The sequence below is a fragment of the Lacerta agilis genome, chromosome 15 (assembly GCF_009819535.1).
Source record: "Lacerta agilis isolate rLacAgi1 chromosome 15, rLacAgi1.pri, whole genome shotgun sequence".
NCBI classification, from domain to species: domain Eukaryota; kingdom Metazoa; phylum Chordata; class Lepidosauria; order Squamata; family Lacertidae; genus Lacerta; species Lacerta agilis.
Window position 1 is genome coordinate 35,438,274 of NC_046326.1, and position 22,383 is coordinate 35,460,656.

Consider the following 22,383-nt stretch of genomic DNA (forward strand, 5'->3'; position numbering starts at 1 on the left):
GCAGGAAGGGAAAGGAGAGTGTTAGCCGCTTTGAGACTCCTTCGGGTAGTGATAAAGCGGGGTATCAAATCCAAACTCTTCTTCTTTTTCTTCTTCTTCTTCTTCTTTCTTGCTCCCCTCCACATAAGCATCACAGAAGAGGAAGTGATTCTCAGAGAGGTGGACAGGTGAGCCGGCTTGGCTTCACAGCATCCAGAAACAGCGTTAGGAATTCCCCAGGTGCCAGGTGCGCTTTGTGATTGGCATGGGTCCAATGGCGACCACGTGGAGATCTCTGGATGCCAAGTTGGTAAATCTCGTCTCCATCTGGCTGGCCTCTCCAGTTTTCTCAAGCAGGCAAGTAGAAGAGCTTATTTATTACATTTGTATCTGGCCTTTTTCTCCAAGGAGTACATGGTTCACTTCCTTCCTCGCTCAGTTCCCTACAATGGCCCTGTGGGGTGGACTAAGGGGCTGTGACTGACTCCAAGGTCACCCAGGGAGCTTCAGGACTAAGGGGGGGATTTGAACCCTGATCTCCCAGGTCCTGGTCTGACACTCTAACCACTACACCACACCGGCTCCCTAGAGCACTTCTGCTATGGGGCAGCTCTACAAATTAAGTAGGTAAACAAGCACGGAGAAAGCAAAATGTCACTTAGAGAAGGATTTGAAATATTTTCCTTGAAGCTTGAATCTGTTTTATTCTGGATTGTTTTATTCGATGTTTTAAAGTCTTGTAAACCATTTTGAGATTCCCCCCTTTAAAATATAGAGGTATAGAAATGAAATGAATAATGTATTACTATTAATTGCAATGTATAAAAAGGTGCCTAGACAGTCTGTTGTGGTGACCGTAAGGTGCCACTTGGTTAGCTAATATATATCTGAGTTTCTAACACTGTCCAGAAAGCTGCATTAAGTTTGACTGGGGTGGCCTGCATTTAAGCCTCAAAGTCGCACCCCCCCCCCACACTTTCCAGACAGATGCATTAGATGCAGACAGCTCCTAGGCTCAGTCACCGCAGGCAATGAATGAATGCCCTGAAGGCTGCTTGACTCCAACTCCTACAAGACAAACAAGAGATCAGGGTGTTGCATCTGCATCGATTTCCAGGCCTCAGGAAGCACAGCATCGCTCATTGCCAGGGCTGTCTTATCGACCGCAATTCTCTGCAAGTGTGTGGAATGTGGAACCGTGCACAGAATCAATCTGTCTGCAAAGCTCAGGCTTATCTGACTTTTTTTTTTTTAAGTGCTTATCAGGCTTGGTTTTAAATCAAGAGAGACCCGATTGATTTGCAAGTAGACAAAGCCATTTAATTGTTGATTCAGGCTATTCCCCTCGACTGATCCTATCCAGCAGAGAATTGGCTGCCTGGCTACAGAGGCTCCTAACCTGGTTGTGCTGCTCAATGGCAGGTCAGTGCTGAGTAAGAACCAGCCTTATCTATGATGTGATCATGGATGAAGGAACTGAACTGGCTTGTGTAACCAAGACCTGGGTGGGTGAACTGCTTTTCTGCAATGCAGTTCTCCAGCTACAGCAAGGAATGCATATACCAGGGTAAAGGTGTTCACAAGAGCGCATTAAAATGCATGTATTAGTGAAAACGACGTGCAAAAATGCATCCTATTAGGGGGAATTGGTTGCAAAAATGTCTATATTGAGCAGAGTATATTAGGGAAATTTGCAATGAAATGCTGTGCATTTAAAAACTTAAAGAAGCTGGGGGGGGGGGAGATTGCAATTGAAGAAAACAGGCAGGTTCATAATTCATCACTGATATTATTGATATTTACCCTAAGATTATAAAATAGTCGCTGCTGTGATAATTAAGTACATTGGTATAATAATGTGTTGGTGTATGATTATGCTGCATTTCAGTTTTTACTCTTTTAGTACACAGTCATACCTTGTGTTACGCATGCTTCAGGATGCGTACGACGCGGGTTACGAACGCGCCAAACCCGGAAATAACAGAACGCGTTACTTCCGGGTTCGGCAGTTCACGCATGCGCAGACACGGCAAATGACGTCACGCGCATGCGCAGAAACACCGAATCGCGTGGCGCACATGCACAGATGCGGTGCTTCAAGTTAAGCATGTCACGGGTTGCGAACGGGGCTCCGGAACGGATTCCGTCCGTAACCAGAGGTACCACTGTACATCTAATTGAAAAATGTAAAAAAAAGAAAAAAAGGGGGGGAGGCAACATGTTGGAACAAACAGACCAGATCACTTTGTCACAAGTGGCCAATAGTCAGGTGCAAAATGCACCTTGCGCCTGGCTAATTTCAAACGCTGACCCCACTCATCCAACTGGGCTGACCCAGCCGATCTGGGCTGCTCCCAACGAAATATTAAAACACAATTAAAACTTCCTGATAATTTGAATAACGTAATAACCACCCTGCTGGATCATGCAGGTGGCTCATGCAGGTGGCATCCTGTTCTCGCAGTGGCCAACCAGATGCTTGAGGGACACCCCCAAGCACAACCTGAACACAAAACCTGCACTTTCCCTTCCTGCAGTTTCCAGCTGCTGGCATTCAGAAGCATTACAGCTGCTGGCATTCAAGTTAGAACACAGCCAATTGTGGTGAGCAGCCCAACTTGATAACCTTGTCCTCCATAGATTTGTCCGATCCTCTGTTAAATCCATCCAAGTAGATGGCCATCCTTGCCTCTTGCGGCAGAGAGTTCCATGGGTTAACCATGTGCTGCACCTCGCCTCCCTTCAGCTCAACCATCTGACCTGCTGGGGGGCGCGATGCATACACTTTGCAAACGCTTCCCATCTCTCCAGAGTCTGCAAAAAAACCATTCTCGGGGTGGTGGGGTGGGAAGGTAGCATGTAATGCAAACCTTTTCCTAGCTGGGACGGGCTGCCAAGCAACGAACGTTTCAGGCGTCGTTAACAAAAAGCGACATGGGGAAAAGAAATGTTGCTAATAAAACTGTCACTTGAAGCACAAGCCGCAACTCCACAATAAAGCAAAACAAAAAGAAACAGCCTCTGTGCCGGTAAAGAGGCCTAGCAGGGAGATCTTATTTTATTTCCTTAAAGTGGGGAATCAATCAAAAACCACTAGTGTTGAACAGCGGGTGTCAATCAAATGGAACGGCACTCGCCTCCGCACGACGGCAGCAATGCAAAACAGAAAAATGATTCACTCAAATATTTGAGCAGGAGGGGATGTACTACATAGAAGGTCCATGTGAAAAGAGGTTTGTCCCAAATAGAAACATTACCCATCTAGTGCCAGGCTATAATATATCCACGATCCTCTCAATGAAAGAGATCAGAAAATTGAACCTAGCTCTTTCAGGAAGCAGAAGGGGAAACCAATGAGGTGGAGACATGCAATGACCATCTTCAAATATCTTAAGGGTTAGTAGAGTGCCTGTTCTTCCTAGGACAGTTGTTGTTATTAATTTATTACTTAATTAGTCACTTCGCTCCTAAAAAATGACTCAGAAGTGACCTGCTAACACAACAAAAACACTAAAACCTAAAAAACGAAACGCACGCCTCCATACAAACAGAAGACAGTGCCAGCAGATCCCGCACCACCAAAAGAGGTCAGAAATACTTAAAAACCCTTCAAACTAAGGGCCAAGAGTGCCTTAAACTAAACTGAGAGGGCTCCAGGTGAGCCTTCCCAGGAAGGGCATTCCACAAGCGGGGAGCCACCACTAAAAAGGGCATGCGTTGCCTCCCTCCTGCGGAGGGGCACACAGGGTATTCTGTGCCCAGCTGGTGAAGAAGAAGAAGAAGAGTTTGGATTTGATATCCCGCTTTTCACTACCCGAAGGAGTCTCAAAGCGGCTAACATTCTCCTTTCCCTTCCTCCCCCACAACAAACACTCTGTGAGGTGAGTGGGGCTGAGAGACTTCAGAGAAGTGTGACTAGCCCAAGGTCACCCAGCAGCTGCATGTGGAGGAGTGCAGACACGAACCCGGTTCCCCAGATTACGAGTCTGCCGCTCTTAACCACTACACCACACTGGCTCTCTCACCACACTGGTGATCAGGGAGGGGCCATAGCTCAGTGGCAGGACATCTGCCTTGGCTGCAGATGTTCCCGGGTTCAATCTCCAATGGCATTACTAGGTAGGGCTGGGAGAGATTCCCTGCCTGAAATCCTGGAGAGCTGCTGCCGGTTGGTGTAGGTAATAATGCAGGTTCTTGTGATATAAATCACACCCAAATTCTGCCTTACATCTACACAAATGGCGTTTGTTTCATGTCACTTGTCCCATTCAACTTCCACTCCAATAGCTCCCTCTCAGCCATTTTCTTTGTGTTTTCATTTGTGCTCTGTATTCTGTTTGCATTGCATTCCGAAACACCAGGAACGGTCTCCCTCCTTGGAAGGTAGTGGACTCTCCTTCCTTGGAGGTTTTTAAACAGAGGTTGGACGGCCATCCGTCGGGGATTATTTAGATGGGTAGGGTAGAAACAATAAAATGATTATTATTGAATTATTATCAGATGTGATTCCTGCATTGCAAGGGGTTGCACTAAATGACCCTCAGCGTCCCTCCCAAAACTACAGATTCTATGCGAGATAGGAAGTGATTCCTAAACAAAATTAACGATACTTGGGACTTGTGGAAGACGTTCTCCTCAACAAGAGCAGCAGCATTGTAACTTCTTTGGCGGTCACTCGTAGCCGAGTAAGATTGTCTTCCATAAACACGGTTTTAACAATGAGCCCGTAAGTGACTGTGGAGGCCAATTCTGGATCCACACGTCCTTCCGAGGAGGAGGCACACGAAGAAGGGCCTCAGAAGATGATCTCTGGGTCCGGGGAGGTTCATATGGAAAGAGGCGATCCTTAAGTCTACCCATCATTGAGTACAATTCCCAGCCCATTTAACAAACCACGGTTCCCAGGATACTTTTTTTGGGGTAGGGGTGCTATAAATGTTTGGCATGTAAGACACTAAGGTTGTTTCACATCAGAGTGCCTTCCTCTTAGCACGTTTCTCCCTTGCGCCCTGAGTTCTAGTGTCTTCAAAGCCCATGACACCTTTGGTGAAGGCTGTTCTCCAATTGGAGCACTCGCAGGCAAGTGTTTCCCCACATTTTTTTAAATTTGCCTTGAGAGAGTCTTTAAGCCTCTTTAGTTGACCACCAGCATTACACTTTCCATTTTTAAGTTCGGAATAGAGTAGTTGCTTTGGAAGACGATCATCAGGCATCCGCACAACACGACCAGTCCAACGAAGCTGATGTTGTAACATGACCTCTCATATCATAGGTCCCATCTGCACTATGCATTTAATGCCGTATCATGCAGTCAAGTCTCCCCCCAAAGAATAATGGGAAGTGCTGAGAGTTGAAAGGTCCTGAGAGTTGTTCGGAGGCATTCCTATGCTTCTCTACAATTCCCAGTGTAATTTAACAATCAAGCAGTCTTCCCAGGGAACTCTGGGAATCGTAGTTCTGTGTGGGGAAGAGAGGGGTCTCCCAACGATGGCTCAGCAATAAAGTTCCTGGCTCTCTAAACTCTACAATCTGATCAAAGCTGGTGTATTCAGCTGTGGCTAATGTAGTCATGATTTGCAACATGCATTCTAGGCACAGAACTTGCGGTTCTGTTGGGCTGCAAAGCTCTTGCAGCAGCACAGAAAAAAAAGAGTCTGCATGGTAGGAAAATTACAAAGGACACCCTAGTTGACACCAGCTTGGAGCTCCGTCAGTTTTCTTACTTACCACATAATACAGCGACGAAGGAACAATTTGTCACTTGCTGCATGACGCAATGATAATGCAGCAGTTTTGTGCATCGTAACGCGACAATTATTCACTTACCGCACAATGCAATGACATGGCTGCTGTCTTCGTGCACAAACTTCCGGGTGACGGCTTCTTCCATGATCTGCTTCACCTGAACAGGAAGAAATAAAGAAGTTTGTGCATGGAAAGCAACACTCGATGGGTCATAAAGACGCAGAGGGAGAACCTTAGAGAGTCGGGCAACAGGTTGGGCTGTTTGTCTAGGCATGTTTCACCTAAACGGACCACAGGCTTCCCGGGCCTCAGGCAGAGTGAGTATCTTTCTCCACAACCTGGTACCCGATTCCTTTGTGGCAAGGGATGCCAAGCATCGAGCACAGAAGTTTCACATGCAAATGTGCTCTGCTTCTCGGCTGCAAGACCCCAGCTCACTCAGTGGTGGCGCATCAGGTGGGCCTGAGATAGCTCGGTTGGTAGAGCATGAGACTCTTAATTTCAAGGTTGTGGGTTCGAGCCCCACGTCAGGCAAAAGACTCCTGCACTGCAGGGGGTTGGACCTAATGACCCTCGTGGTCCCTTCCAACTCTACAATTCCACAATTCTACAACCTGCTATTCTATGCAAAAAAATAATAATCCGAGGTTCAGTCCTCAACAGTATCTCCTGGTAGGGTGACCTAGACCCTGCAGAGCGGCTGCCGGTCAGTGCAGACAACAGTGAGATAGATGCACCAATGTTCTGACTCAGTAGAAGGCTGAGTTCTCTGCCCTATGTTCCCATTGAAGTTTATGCCTCTGTGAATGAGAGGAATGTATTGGCCATCCATTTTTTTCAATGGCATTGCAGAGGGTCGGGCAAGGTGACCCTTGGGGTCCCTTCCAACCCAACGATTCTATGATTTTATCCCAGTATTAACTGCTTTGACTGGCAAAGATCCTCCAGGGTCTTGGGGACTGATTTTCCCCAGGTTGATGTCAAAGGGGCCATTGCCAGGCTGCCCTCTGATACCCCCTCATGCCAATGGGTGTCTCTGCAGATCCTTCATTTCCGCCAGATGAGAGAGTGGGTGAGTTCTTGCCACTAAGTCCTCTTAAGGGGGAGCAGTTAATTAGGAATCAAAAGAGAAAAAGTAGCAGATGGAAAACTGTTAATTTTCCTCTGCTCCAAATCACCTCTCAAATCCTCCTAAAACAAGCAGATGTCTCGAGGGAGCTTTTATACCTGTTTCTGTCCAACACGCAAGTCTGCTTTAATGTTCAGTCTAAGTGACAATCCCATGGCCCTCGCTGGTTTTTGCTGGGCGTTGCTGTGTCAGTCGATTAAAGAAAGCAACACTCTAACCCTGTGCTTTCGGCTATTTTTCGACAGCAGCAGAGCAAAAACAAACAAACAAATCTCCACCCTGCGAGGAGGAGCCAAGCATCCCCCAAGGATGTCTTGCAGTGACCTTTCAAGCCCGCCTTAGAACAAAGCCAAACGATTGCAGGATCAGATCAAATCGAACAGAAGGCCGTGCAGGAAGGCACCGAGGGTTTCGTTTTCCGTTTGCACTGACATTTTGCAGCAAGCAACACTGGGGGGTGGGGGGGGAGAGAGATGCTTCCCGACACAGCTGGACAGAAAGCAAATTGAAAGAAGAATTATTCGCAAGCAATTGGCTTAAGGCAGAGGAAGGAAGGAAAACGAAGTAGCACACTGAACAAAAACCTTTGCAGGAAGAAGAAGAAGCGTGGTGGCAGTGTTGCAAAGCTGCCACCCCTCTTCGCTTGCTTTGGAAAACATTATTGTCTCTGGATCTGTGGGACAGGCCAAATGTGAGTGGGGAGCCACAGCCAGGTTTGCCTGTTTGATAATTTATTCCTTCTTTTCCCAGCGTTCTGGCTACAACTGCCATTCATCTGACAGCCAAAACTATGTCACCCGTCCACAAAAGGAATGGATCAGCAGACTTGAGATTTGCAGAAGCAGAACAATTTATTTTATTTTATTTTTTTAGGAAAAATTTCAGAGACACTGACTCCTGAGCTTGTGGACTCTCCTTCCTTAGAGGGTTTTAAGCAGAGGTTGGATGGCCATCTGCCATGGATGCTTTAGTGGAGATTCCTGCATTGCAGGGGGTTGGACTAAATGACCTCCAGGATCCATTCCAACTCTACAATTCTGTGATTCTATGGTCAAATTCACTTGCTGGCTATGGAATGCTGGCTAAAGTCCCATCTGCTCTGCACATTTAAAACAGCATCATGTCACTTTAAATACTTTCAAACATGGCTTTCCCCAAAAAATCCCGGGAACTGAGGGTGGTTTGAGAATCTCTATTCTGCCCACGGAGCTACAGTTCCCAAAACGGTTAAACAATCAATCCCTTTTTCCTGGGGAATTCTATTTGGGGATGTGAGCATGACAGCTGGAAGCTCCAAACATCTGGCGGACACCCGGTTGGCGAAGTGTGTTTTAGAAGGACATCCAAACACAGCTGAATTCAACCCCAAGTGCTTAACCAGTTCTGAGCCCAAGTGCTTGCTGCAGGGTGTCTGTCCCAAAAGGAGGAGGCAGTGAGGAGTAAAAACACTGCAGGATAAATCCTATGGGTTTCTCAAAAACAAGCCATGCCAGATGAATCTCGTTTCTTTGTCATGATAAGAGTTACAAGGTTGGTGGAACAGGTGGGTGCTGTGGACACAGCGCATTGTACGAAATGGCATCTCCCCGAAGCAGAAGGCAAGACTCTTGGATCCTGAAACCGCTTGAGAAGCACATTTGCGGTGTGGGAATGTGGGTGGGCTGCCAAAATCTTCCCAAGTTCCTGCACTCGAGCAAACGGTGATGCAACACTTGGCAAGAGGCAGCTAGCTGCTAACCTGTTCTCCTCTCCCGTCGACCACGACCAGGCAACTTAAGAGGGGTGCAACGGCAAGAAGCTGCCCAGCAACAGCCACAGAATGTGTGGGCAGGCAGGAGCATAGCTGTCAAGTTTCGGATTTGAAAATAAGGGATCAGCAGTCTCACCTATCCTGGGGACAGTCACATGTCAGTGGTGGGCGGAGCCAGAAGCAAAAGTGGGCGGAGCAGCAATGTAAACTCCAAGCGGGGTTGGGCTCGGAGCGGAGCAAAGAGGAGGGCAGCCATGTGCTCCACGCAATGGAGCCCCATCGTCTTCTTGTCTGATCCCATCAAAACAGGACAGGAAGCAGCAGCTGCTCAAAGGCAGCCAGGCTCCGCCCACCAGCTAACCCTATTGGCCGGCTGAGGGGCTCGGTGGCAACGGATAGGGGCTGATGCAGGGGGAGGAATACACCCCCCTGTAAGCACGGGAAACGGCTCCCACTTGCTTTGAGGGCTGAGGCTTTTCTCTCCAAGTAGCCGAGGTCTTCCCACCCAGTCCCTGTCCAGCAGGGGAGGAGCTGCTTCCATTAAAAACGGGAAATTTAAGGGAAATAAAAAATAAGGGAGAGCAGCGGGAAACTGCTTGAAATAAGGGAGAATCCCGGGGAAAACGGGATACTTGACAGCACTGGGCAGGAGAGGCAACAGCACCGTGCGTTGCGAAGGCCCAGCCAGCCGTGGATCTGATCCAGGAGGACACGAAGGCAGGACAGAAGCTACATAGCCGAGCAGAAGGCAGATGGCAGTTGCCAATACACTCCAGGCTTGGAGTTTGGTCCATCAGGGAGAAATCCATCGCTGGAAGCCACAGCAGGATGGAAGAAGAAGCAGACGTCGAAGGATCGAGTGCTCTTGGCTAGGGGTTGCAGAGGATTTTGGTTGGACTTGCTCTGCCGTCGAGGAAGGAGCCAAGAGTCACACAGCCAAAGTGGACAAGAAAGCAAACACGGTTCAACCTGCATGAAGGCGAAAGGCTATTGGGAGATTATTTTATAATGAGTTTTTCAAAAAATGTTTAAAGTAATGATTCCCAAGAAACCTGAGGCCTTTCTGTTACAGAGGTGGCTAACTCCCCAGAGACTGCGATCTACTCACAGAGTTAACAACTGGCAGTGATCTACCCCCTTTTGGGGGGGTTCAGGTCAAAGTTGTTCAGCTTTTTTTAGGGAGGAGGAAAGCCCCGTTTTCTTGCGGTTCAGGTCGAAGTTGGTGAGCTTTTTGGGGGGGAGGAGGAAAGCCCATTTTGGGGGGGTTCAGGTCAAAGTTGCTAAGCTTTTTTTAGAGGAGCCAAACTTGTTGAACTTCTTTGGGGGAGCCAGTGATCTCCCAGTGACTTCCAGTGATCTACCGGTAGATCGCGATCTACCTGTTGGACGTGCCTGGTATAACTGGTCCAGAGCTTCCGAAGGAATTGTTTTAATTTGTTTACGTATGTTACAACGGCGACAAGAATAATCTATGTGCAAAAGCGGAAAGAAGAAGTCCCAGCGAAAGAAGAACGGGTACAAAAAATTATGGAATATGCAGAAATGGTGAAAAATAAGAAATCAAGACAACAAACTTTTTTTAAATAAAAAGAAGAATGGAAATGGTTTATTGAATACTTATAAATAAACTGTAAACAGATAAGAACATTGGCAGAAATATTGCAATAACCTGCAGTTTTATAGTAGTACGTATTTAAAGTAGATGAATAAATGAGTAAATTAAGTTAATTTGGAAAAGGCGGAAAATGCAAAAAATAAATTTAAGGAACCGCAGAAAGAGGGTGAAGGCAGTCGAGCTTTGAAATGTTAAAATGATTGTAAAATTACTGAAATGTATAAAATTGAAAATCATAAATAAAATAAGTGGAAAAGAAGAAGTCCCGATGAAAGAAGATTGGCTTATGAAGATGATGAAATACCCTGAGATGGCTAGACTGACTGATAGAATTAAAGAAGAAAATTTATTGAAGAATGGAAACATTTCGTGGAATATATGATTAAAAAAAAAAAGGTTGTGATTATGTTAAAACGTATGCAGGATTTAAAGTATAGCAACGGAAGAGAATTGGTAGTTTAATAAGTTAGAATCAATGGGTAAAATGTGTAAAATATGAGTAATATAGCAGTTTTATATATGGTAAGAAAAGAACACCATGGAAGGGCAGGTGGGGATATAAGAGATTTGCTCCGAGTGTCATCTAAAAGAATTTGTAAAATCTTTTTAAAAATTAATAAAAAGATTATGCAAAAGAAGAAGAAAGCAACCACAGTTCAGAGACAGAGAACCTGCTTTGCAAGAAGACAATCCCAGGTGTGCAATGCCAGTTAAAAGGATCGGGGACCTGGTGGAAGAAAGACCTCTGCCTGAGACCCCAGAGAGCTACTGCCTGTCACTCTCAATAATCTGTCTATTCTATTTATTGTGTTTCTATCCCACCTTTTCTCTAAGGAGCTCAAGGGTTATACAGATTGAGGTTGAATCCTGACAAGACAGAAGTACTGTTTTTGGGGACAGGGGGCGGGTGGATGTGGGGGACTCCCTGTTCCCAAATGGTGTAACTGTGCCACTAAAGTACCAGGTGTGCAGCCTGGGAGTCATTTTGGACTCACAGTTGTCCATGGAGGCGCAGGTGAATTCTGTGTCTACCAGCTCCATCTGGTACGCAGGCTGAGACCCTCCCTGCCCGCAGACTGTCCTGCAAGAGTGGTGCATGCTCTGGTTATCTCCCGCTTGGACTACTGCAATCCACTCTACGTGGGGCTACCTTTGAAGGTGACCCAGAAACTCCAACTAATCCAGAATGCGGCAGCTAGTCTGGTGACTGGGAGCGGCCACCGAGACCACATAACACCGGTCCTGGAAGACCTACATTGGCTTCCAGTACGTTTCCGAGCACAATTCAAAGTGTTGGTGCTGACCTTTCAAGCCCTAAACGGCCTCGGTCCTGTATACCTGAAGGAGCGTCTCCACCCCCATCGTTCAGCCTGGACACTGAGGTCCAGCGCCGAGGGTCTTCTAGCAGTTCCCTCACTACGAGAAGTGAGGTTACAGGGAACCAGGCAGAGGGCCTTCTCAGTAGTGGCGCCCTCCCATCAGATGTCAAGTAAATAAACAACTATCTGACTTTTAGAAGACATCTGAAGGCAGCCCTGCTTAGGGAAGTTTTTAATGTCTGATGTTTTATTGTATTTGTAATATTTTGTTGGAAGCCGCCCAGGGTGGTTGGGGAAACCCAGCCAGATGGGTGGGGTATAAATAAATTATTATTAATTATTATTATTATCATTATTAGAGTTAGGGTTAGCATTAGGGTTCATGGCCGAGAGGGGATTTGAACCCACGTCTCCCTCTAACCACAGCACCACACCGTTAAGGTTGCGATAGATGGACAGACAGTCTGGCCTGCCGTAAGCTAGCTTGCTATGCCTCTTAAGTTGCTCCATCCTTGGTCAGATTTGTCTTTGGTCTGACAGCACAGGGCATCTAGAACGGTTCAGACTCCAGAACAGCAGAGCTCAAATACTGCTTCAGAAATCAGTGGCTCCGAGGAACCAGGAGTCACAAGAGGGTAACGAAACCTTCTTGGGCCAGGGGATACTGGCCTCCTCTTCTGCAAGGGCTTTTTGTTCCATATGTGCATCTGGGGCTGACCCATGGGCAAGTCCTTCACTACCTCAAATCTCCGGCCTAGTTCCCTGAAGAAGCCTGACTTCCCTGCCGCAACCCCTCTCCAAGGGCCGTGACAAGCACCAGGAATGCTTGCAGAAAAAGAAACCTGAAGTGAAGTGGGCTTTTAAAGCCTGTTGAAAATCCTGAACTGATGGGGCCCTATAGAAAGAGGCCCCAGAACGACTAGGGCCACACCTGCCCCATACATTTGAAGCAGCGTTATAACCCTTTAAGCAGTCCTGGTTCCTCAAGCCACAAAAATCCTGGGGTCTGTCGTTTATTAAAGGTGCCGTGGGGTGCTAGGAGACCCCCTCGTTCCCTCACAAACTCCCAGAGTTCCCCCAAAAGAAAGAATGTTTCTTGAACCAGTTTGAGAACTGGTAGCTCCGTGAGGGGGAAATGCTCGGCCTCGAACTGTATCGGGTTGTCTTTTGACTTCGGAAAGGCGGGCAGTTCTCCCTGGATGCAAGCCAGTTCTCGGAGAAGTGGCAGGAGGCAAAAGCTTGGCACTTTGACAAGCAGGAAGCGAGAGGGAGTGGAAATGGGCCTCTAAGTGGCATCGCTAAGGCAACACCTGGGCAGCCTTGTTGAACTACAGGGCGGCCCCCTCCCTGCTCGCTCGAACAAGCGGCGTTGTCTTAACCAGCTCCATTCCCTGTTTGCCTTGGCAGAAGACCCAGAAAGCACTGTCCTGAGATAATATAGATTTGTGCGTTGGGGAAGAGCCAGGTTTTGAGGGGAGCGAGCAGAACAGAAGCAAAGGGCCAAGAGACCGAGACACCACGCGACAACCCAGGGGACTCCATGTGGCAAGCAAGATGCTACATGTGGCAAGCCAAAGAAGAAGAAGAAGAAGAAGAAGAAGAAGAAGAAGAAGAAGAAGAAGAAGAAGAAGAAGAAGAGGAAGCAGCAGCAGCGTTTGGATTTGATATCCCGCTTTTCACTACCCAAAGGAGTCTCAAAGCGGCTAACATTCTCTTTCCCTTCCTCCCCCACAACAAACACTCTGTGAGGTGAGTGGGGCTGAGAGACCTCAAAGAAGTGTGACTAGCCCAAGGTCACCCAGCAGCTGCATGTGGAGGAGCGGAGATGCGAACCCGGTTCCCCAGATTACGAGTCTACTGCTCTTAACCACTACACCACACTGGCTCCATGTGGCAAGCCAGAGATACCACGTAGCAGACAGAGACACCATGTGGCAAGTCAGAGACACTACGTGGCAACCAAAGACTCCACATGACAAGTCAGAGACTCCATGTGGCAAGTGAGAGACACCATATAACAAACCAAAGACACCATGTAGCAGGCAGGGACACCACGTGGCAACTGGAGACACCACATGGCAAGCAAAAGACTCCATGTGGCAAGCCACAGACACCACGTGGCAAGCCAAAGACCCCATGTGGCAAGCCAGAGACTCCACATGGCAGCCAGTTCCAGGGGCAGACAAGAGCTCACTGCAGACCAGGGAAGTCAAGAGAATCCTTATGAAAGAAAGAAACGGGAGCAAAAATCGCTGGTGTCTGATTATTCATCCCGTGCTCAGAACTAAAAAAGATCCAGCACAAGTTTCTCTGTGCTTGAGAGTCTAGGGGATACAGCCATCCATCACTGCAAAGAGGGAAGCAACGGCAACAAGCAAAATGTCTCCCAGATGGGCACAAATCCAACAAGCATTTTCTAGTCCAACTGAAACCGCAAATTGCACATTATGTCGGGGAGGACTGTGATAGATCACACTTCCCTGCCCTCTCGTCGAGGATGGGAGAATTACTCAGTGGTGGCAGACAGACACCCTTGGCATGCTGGCAGTATTTCTGATCATGGGAGGGGGAGTTCCCCCCCCCATACCTAATTCCAGATCTGGAAACGTACCATGCATTACAACCGCAAAAGTTTTAAGATGCTACAGTCAATAGAGCAACACAATCCATTCTCTCTGAATCAGACGCAGGTTGTTGGGCATTATTGCTTTGCTTTGAACAAAAAACGTGTAAGAGATTTTCGCCCGCCCCCCCCCGCCCCCAACTTCCGACCAGCTAGAGAATTATGATTATGCCCTGAAAAAATTGCCTGGAGATGCAGTTTGAAAATGGGCACCATTCCTTTCATGCCCATACAGACCTGAGCACAGATTGGGGCTTACATTGGAGGCCCTGAACCCACTCCAAAACAGGTAGGAATCCATTTAATTTAGCTAATGGGTTCGTAGCTAATAGGATCTTGCTGCCCTGGATATAGGGAAGCCTCTATTAAAATTTCAGCACCTGGCCAACACAATGAAATCAGGGAAGAAGAAACATGGAGGTGTTTCTTTCCTGTGCTGTGAAGAGCAAGCAAGATACTAGGGCAAAATGAGGAATACAGGTGAAACTCAAAAAATTAGAATATCGTGGAAAAGTCCATTTATGTAAGCAATTGTTTTCATTAGCTACTGGAGTTTAATATATGAGATAGACTCATGACATGCAAAGTGAGATATGTCAAGCCTTTGTTTGTTATAATTGTGATGATTATGGCGTGCAGCTGATGAAAGCCCCAAAGTTGAAATGGTTAATTGGGGGTTCTCATCAGCTGTACGTCATAATTATCACAATTATAACAAACAAAGGCTTGACATATCTCGCTTTGCATGTCATGAGTCTATCTCATATATTAGTTTCACCTTTAAAGTTGAATTACTGAAAGAAATGAACCTTTCCATGATATTCTAATTTTTTTTGAATTTCACCTGTAAATAAGTGGTTTTTTAAAACAAAAAGCTTACTTGTTTTAATATGACAGGTTAATATAATACTATAGACTATGTATTACTCTTGCTTCATTGATTTTTTCGTGCTGCTATGATGATGATGATTATAATATACAGTCCTTCATCACAAGGTCTCAGGGTGGTTCACAAGATCTTTGACCACTTTATACAGGGTGCTGGGAACTATAGCACTGTAAGGGTTAAACTACAGTTCCCAGTATTCTTTGGGGGGAAGCCATGGGACTTTGCATAGAAAACAGGAGCAAACAGGAATTGGAATTAAAATCAGGGGAGCCCCGCAACAAAATCTTGCAGTGCAGAACGCCCTAGTTCGGGGGTCTGCAACCCGCGGCTCCGGAGCCGCATGCGGCTCTTTCACACCTTTGCCGTGGCTCCGCGGCTGCACCCGTGCCCTCCTCTTCTTCTCCAGCTGGCCGGCGGCCCGCCCCCAAGGCTGAGGCTCATGCACCGTGCCTCGTTTATGCCAGTGCAGGCGCAGCAGCAGACAGCAGCAGCTTCCCTCCTTGGCGCCTGTCCTAGAGGTGTGGCTGCTGCTGCTGGTGAGGAGGAACAAGCCCTCTTTTAAAAAATTGTAGAGGAAGCTGGGCCTGCCTGGATGTGAGTGTGTGTTGGGGGGGGTGAAGTGGAAAATCAGAGTAAAGCCAGTAAATGGTCTGGAGGAGAGGTGTACGTGTGTGTGTGTTGGGAGCTGGTCGTTGTCTTTGGTGAGCTCTTCGGGATTAAGGGCAACAGGCATCCCCCCCTCAACCTCGTTTATTTCATAATCATTGGGGAGAAGTGCGCGTGGAGGAGGCCCCAAATAAATCTGTAGCGATGAAACAAAAAGCAAGCCTGCGCTCCTCTGAATTTGGGAGTCAGTTCCATTTATCAGCGGCTCTTACTCCTGAGTAGACGCGCCTAGCATTTTTCACTTCCGAGGGTGTTGCATCTTGAAGTTGTCTACTCAGAAGTAAGTCCCATTGCGCTCCATGGGACTTACTTCCGGGTAAGTTTGCAGCCACATGTCTGAGGCAGACAGGTCTCACACCATCACAAAATTACCAAATGTTTACCAAATGGGTCTCTGCAGGGAAGGAGGGGTGAGGGATTTAATTATTCCAGGAATTAAAGAAGATTACCATCTCAAAGGAATGGCCAGGCTACTGAGAAGAGGCATCAGATAACGCCTTTTCTGGGTGATGAGCTTGGGTTACACCTCTTCCATGATTGATGTTTCTGGGGGTGGGCTAGACTCCAGGAGGGATTTTAAAATGTCTTTAGCATGCTTGCTTTGCTTCTCAATCTTCTCTGGTTGGCCTCTGTTTTTTACTCCTACCAATGGAGAACCTGCAAAGGACTTTGCAAGGGCTCTTGTGTACCCCATACCCATAAAATAAGGGAATAAGGGCAGATTTTTCTTACAACAGCAGCATAACCGATTATGCAACCTGCAAAGAACTAAAGTCGTGTGTTGTTACTGTTGAATATAGAATAAATCTTCATTGTCATTGTCCCCTTGCGTGAAACAACGAAATTGCTCTATTAAGCGCCATAGTGGAATTTGATGGTGTGTTGTTGTTGTTTTTAAGGGGGCATGCACTGGCCTTGAGTGAAAAACGCACTCACCCTTTTGCTTATATTGTTAGAATCATAGAACTGTGGAGTTGGAAGGGACACCCGAGGGTCCTCTAGCCAACCCCCGGCAATACAAGTATCTCAACACGTGCTCTCCCATCCAGTTTGAAACCATACTGGGCCCTGCTTAGTTATTTAACTTAGTAGTTGCCTAACATGGGGGTTGGGGTGGGAGTCTCTGGGCAATTTGCCATCAAGCAAAAATTTTGCTGGTCCTCTTCCTTATATTATCACCGTTCTTAATGCTATTTATTAGTTGCCTAACACAGGGGAGTCTCCAGAAGCGAAAGGTTCGTTGAGACCTCTTACTTGTATTACTATTATTGGTAACATTAATATTGTTATTGTTATTTCATTTGTTGGTTGCTTGGGGGAGCCTCTGTGTGACTCAAGCAGCATCTGCATTGGGGTATACTGCATTTGGGAGGGACTGTGTTGTTTGCTAGTGTTGTTTGTGTTGTTTGCTAGGGCTTTCAAAAAGGTGTTGAACGGCCTTATTTGCACATGGTTATGCATACCAGAAACAATATATGCAGTGTTATATTTGTTTTAAATGTCGCAATGGTTTTGCGGCTCCCAGTTTTTTTTTCCCCTTCGGAAACGGGTCCAAGTGGCTCTTTTTGTCTTAAAGGTTGCAGACCCCTGCCCTAGTTCATGATACTCCAATCCATTCTCCCTCCTGATTTTCCATTCCCAACCCGCTGCAACCATCAGATGACAGGCCAGGACTGGCAACTTGAACTGAGCCTGGAAACAAATTGGCATCCAGTGTCAACGGTGACTTGCCAAGTCTCAAAGCTGCAATGGCAATAGAAGGCAAACATGATAAAATTTCCTGTTCAGGGTCCAGACTCTAGGCCAGCCTTTCTCAGCCTTGGGTTCCTAGATGTTGTTGGACTACAACTCCCATCTTTCCTGGCCAGCATGGCCAGTAGTGAGGGATTATGGGAGTTGTAGTTCAAGAGCATCAGGGGAACCAAAGTTGAGAATGGCTGCTGTGGACCTTTAAGCCCACCAAGGATTTGGGGTCCAGACTAGATATGTGAAGGCCCAGAAGGATGTGGGAGAACACAGACCAGTTTTGAGTCATAACTCTCTGCTCAGTGCCTTCACACCTCTAGTCTAGACTCTAGTTTGACTATCCTCCAGCCTGGGAAGCCCCCGCCCCCCAACTCCCCACTGATTTTGGTGGCAGTGGCAAAGAGAGAAAAATAGGCATGGCATCGGAATTAGCAAAGATATAAACTACCCAGTGCCACCCTGTAAAGCGAGGAGCGCTAGAAACTCAGTTATATAAGCTAGGTGCAAAATGGCTACTTAAACCAAGGTTGCAGTCGCCAAAACGGAACGTCTAGTTGCCATTTTTGGACAAGACGGCTGTGAAGTCCCCAGGTATGCATCTCCAAATGGTGGAGATGTCAAGCACCATCCTGGTGTCCAGGCACCTTCACTTGATTGTAAATGGTCAATAGTTGGGTGAAAAAGGCACCTGGTTAATTTCGAACACTGCTGAGGAGGGGGAAAGCTGTGTGGGAAAGTGGTGGGTGAAAATAGCTCCCTGGCCAAAAGAAGTTTGACTACTCTGGACCCGCTCCCAGCACAGAGACCACCTCTTGCACTCTTCTGGGAGTTGTGAGTCTGCACAGCCCATACTGAGTGGTCGCCCAGGGTCAAAATTGGATCGCCCATGTCGATCTGGTTCAGATTTGCAGAAACCCATAAATCAGCTGGAGAAAGACCAGCGAGCTTCACAACACTTCTCATCAGGACAGGCTTCCCCACAGAGGAGGTAAATGTAAGGAGGCAACTGAGCCAAATTTCTCAAGACATTTTACTGGCGTGCCTTTCTCTTAAAGTCAAGGAAATAAATTGCTTCCCAGTGGGAACAGCAAGCAAGGCCGCCAGAAAAATCCAAGCCCGCAAATAAGTTCTTAAATGTTCCCCCAAGGACGAAGATTTACCTGAAACGGATCGGTTTGAGCCAGAGAAACATATTGCTCAGGAAAAGGAACTCAATTTTAGCAGTTTCCCAAGAAAGGCGAGGGCAACAATTTGCCGCACGCAAAAGCCTAATTTACTGCTTCGGCACAAAAAAGATGCAGAGAATTAAATGCCACGAGGGAAAGGGGGAAATCAGAGTATGCAATCGAAACACATCTGCGTGGCCAGGAAGTGGTTTAAGCAACGGTGGGCTGGATGTTCCCACAAAGGAAGCTTCAGGACCCTTTTGAGGGGGCAGGTTCGCCGTCAACACCAGGCACTCTTGGGCACCAGGGGCACTACTGCCCTTCCAATGCCCACTGCCAGCGTTTGCCCTGAGACCACTTTTTCCTAGCGGTCGGCTGCCATTTAAATTTCCTAAAAATGGCCGCCATGTTGTGTCGCACCAAGGCATTGTGGGAAATCTAAAAGCTCCTTGGGTCCTTTCGCATGGCGAGTATAACTTCTATAATGCTGCTTTATTGGCTGGGCGGAGGGGAAAGAAATGTGTGCGATAAATTAGCTTACTCTGCAAAAAGGTAAAACTCACATTTATTGCTCCACCCACTTTTGCCTCTGGCCCCGCCCACCAGGGCACATGCCCCCCCCCCAAATTGGCCTCCCAGAAGGGAGTGCGGCCCCCAGGATTCCCCAACTTTCCTGTTTGCCTACCTATCAGGAAGCAGGGGTGCGTAGAAAACTGTGTCTCCAAGACACGCCTCAATTGCTGGCTGTGTTATATAAACCTTTATTTAAAAAAAAAACCCTCCTTAAATGTAGGGAGGGGGAGGGAGGCAGAGATCTCCTGGGAATCCGGGTGCAACACTGCCAAAAACCTGGACCGCCTAGGAGGCCTAGGAGGACCCCGGAGATTTGCGCATATTCCGCAACTGCTTCGTGAACTGCTGACAGCTGCCATCAGGCAAGCCATCTCAGCAGCCTGGAGAATCTCATTAATACACACAGCCTTTGTTTCATGGGCACAGCTGGTTTCAAAAAGGGGATACAGGCAAATTCACGAAGGAGGAGAGGACTAAGAATAAGCCATAATGGCTGTGTAGAACCTCCATGTCCAGAGGCAGTCTACCTAGAATCACAGGATCTCAAGTCGGAAGGGACCCCGAGGGTCACCCAGTCCAACCCCCCTGCAATGCAGGGAATCTCAACTAAAGCATGCAAGACAGACCTCTGCTTAAAAACCTCCAACGGAGGAGAATCCACCACATCCTATTCCACTGTTGAACGGCTCCTGCTGTCAGAAAGTAGCTCCTGATGTTTAGTCGGATTCTCCTTTCTTGTAACTTGAAGCCATGGGTTCGAGTCCTACCTCTGAATTCCAACTTGCTGTGAGGACACCACCGGTAGAGGGCTGTAGCTTCAGAGACCTTCTTGGGGTTTTCCCCAGAGGCATCTAGTTGGCCACTGTGGGACGGCAGACTTAATAGGACTTTGGCCTGATCCTGCAGGACTCTGCTCTTATTAAGGATAGCTAGAAATAGTGTCTCTGTGTTGAGGAGCAGTGTACCCCTTAACTGCGCGAGTTTGATAGATTTGGCTTCAAATGCAAACCAAATCAAATTTCTTGCCCATCCCCAACTCTTAATATGGGTTGAGGGGGCCAGGACAGGGCTACTGGCTTCTTGCGCTGCTTATGTGCTTCCCGGAGGTTTCTAGTCAGTCACTCTGAGATGCTGGACTGAATGGACCTTGGCCACTTCCCAAGCAAACTCTTCCAATGCCTTTAATCTCGATTTCCACATCTTCCAGGAGAGATTCCTGGCTTACATGAAGCCTGGTGTAGGCCATGCTGGATAGGCCAATCCGAGTTTTGGTTGATTGAAAAGTGCCACCTTAATATAAGCTCCATCAGGAGAGCATGAGACTCTCGATCTCAGGGTTGCGGGTTCGAGTCCCGCACTAGGCAAGAGATTCCTACATCGCAGGGGGTTGGACTAGATGACCCTCAAGGGTCCCATCCGACTGCACAATCCTAGGATTCTAAACATATTGGGCTACTCAGAGTAGACTCACTGAAAATATAGACCTAAGTCAGTCATGGCTATTTCAGTGGGTCTACTCTAAGCATATCTAAGCACTGGGTACAACCAAGTGCATCTTTAAGATAATCATATTGCAAGTCTTGACAAATCTGTGAGTGGAAGGGACTGTTATAAGACTCTCTCACACAAAGAGCTTCTTCTAACTCTGTCCTAGGAAGATTTGTACCTCCCTTCTCTCTCTCTTTCACACACACACACACACACACACACACAAATGGATGTGTTTTTTGGGGAAACTTTTTTTTTTGCACCAGCTAAAATTAAATAACCTCCCCCCCCCCCCCGGAAAAGATAATTCTTCCCTCCCTCCTCCCACTTCAGAACCTCTGTTTGTCATTCATATGCAAATTTATGCAGCTCTCAGATCAATTAACTGATGGATTAGAACCCAGGCAGCTAATTCACAGCAGATCCCTTTAAATCAAGCTGTCGGGGCTACTTAACATGCATCAGGGGACACAGGGCTGGATGCAGCTCTTGCAATTTTTGAATGAATTCATGTCCCCCCCCCACCCCCCCAACACACTTCGGTGAACACACACACACACACACCAGCAAGGCATAAGCATCTGCGTCACTAAGGACGCGGAAAGGGGAGGAGGCGGAGAAGAGGAGAGAGAAAGTGGGGAGACGAACCCTCTAGATCTAGCTGCCCCCCACCCCCAAAACCAAAGCACCCATTGCCATCCTTCTCCTAGAAGCCCCCCCCAACAGATTGCTACTATATCTCTGTGCAAGACTCGTTGTAGGCAGGGTGTGTGTAGAAATGAGCTGGTGAAGACTTTTGGTGATTTCAGCCAGTATGCCATAAGTTGCATCCCCCCCCAAAAAAAAAAATGTATTCCAGACTCTCTTTTTGCCATCTCCCTCCCCACACAAATAGGCTAGGCAACCTTTGCCTACAGAGGACAAGATTTTCCAAAGGCATTTGGGGAAGTGTGCTCAGAGTCTGCAAAATGAATCAACCAAGTGCCAGTAAAATGCCTTTGTTGTCTCGCCTCTGGCCAGGTCACAATCCCCAACGGTAGGGCTGGGAACGTCCCCTGCCTGAAGCCCTGTTGCCAGTCAGTGTGTAGGCAATGCTGAGCTAGATGGAGCAACGGTCTGAGGCTGCTTCCCTGGCTCTGCTCTGCTAGTGAGACCACAGAATGCCGGCCGAGTGACCCGCTTGGTGTTAAGGCAGGTTCCCAGGTTTAGTGCAACATTGGATCAATCTCCTTCCTTGATAGCAATGTTGTTTTAGCCTGCGAGATCTTGGGGGTTCAAAGCAGCCCCCAACACCACAACAACCTCTCTGACCTGGCAGCACCTGTGCCAGTCCAGAGGAGTTCTTCCAGCTATGTGTGTCGCGGTGGTGGGAGAACGGCACTCTGCACGCACCCAGAGACACTATATCAGGCTGGCGACTGGTTACTCAGCTGGTAGTAGGGAGGGAGAGGACTCAGCCATCAGCTAACTGAAGAACCACCAGAGAAATTGCTCTCTTCCCAGAGCCAAACGCATGACAGCTGAGCCTGACAAACCCCAGGCTCAAATGAAAAACACCCACAGCAGCTTCCAAACCGGGTGCAGGTGTGCTTGCCGGGTGTTTCGAAAGCAGAACCTAGGAAGAAAACAGGTTCTAGAGTCCTAGGCCGCCCAGGTCAAATCCAAGCTGTGGTTCGGTGTGCTCTTTACCAGAGA

The 22,383-nt window shown here is 47.6% G+C and overlaps 1 protein-coding gene across 8 annotated transcripts in view; it reads right to left on the reverse strand.

Moving 5' to 3' along the window:
* Positions 1-22,383, reverse strand: part of SGSM2 (small G protein signaling modulator 2) — an 88,268-nt gene that overhangs the window by 64,956 nt on the left and 929 nt on the right. For 7 of the 8 annotated variants that reach the window (XM_033171823.1, XM_033171825.1, XM_033171821.1 and 4 more), the window contains exon 2: positions 5,806-5,881. In XM_033171823.1, the coding sequence (XP_033027714.1) occupies positions 5,806-5,881 (76 nt within the window). Of the gene's footprint in view, positions 1-5,805; positions 5,882-18,621; positions 18,644-22,383 lie in introns of those variants that run through there. The other variant, XM_033171822.1, reaches the window with a different exon arrangement.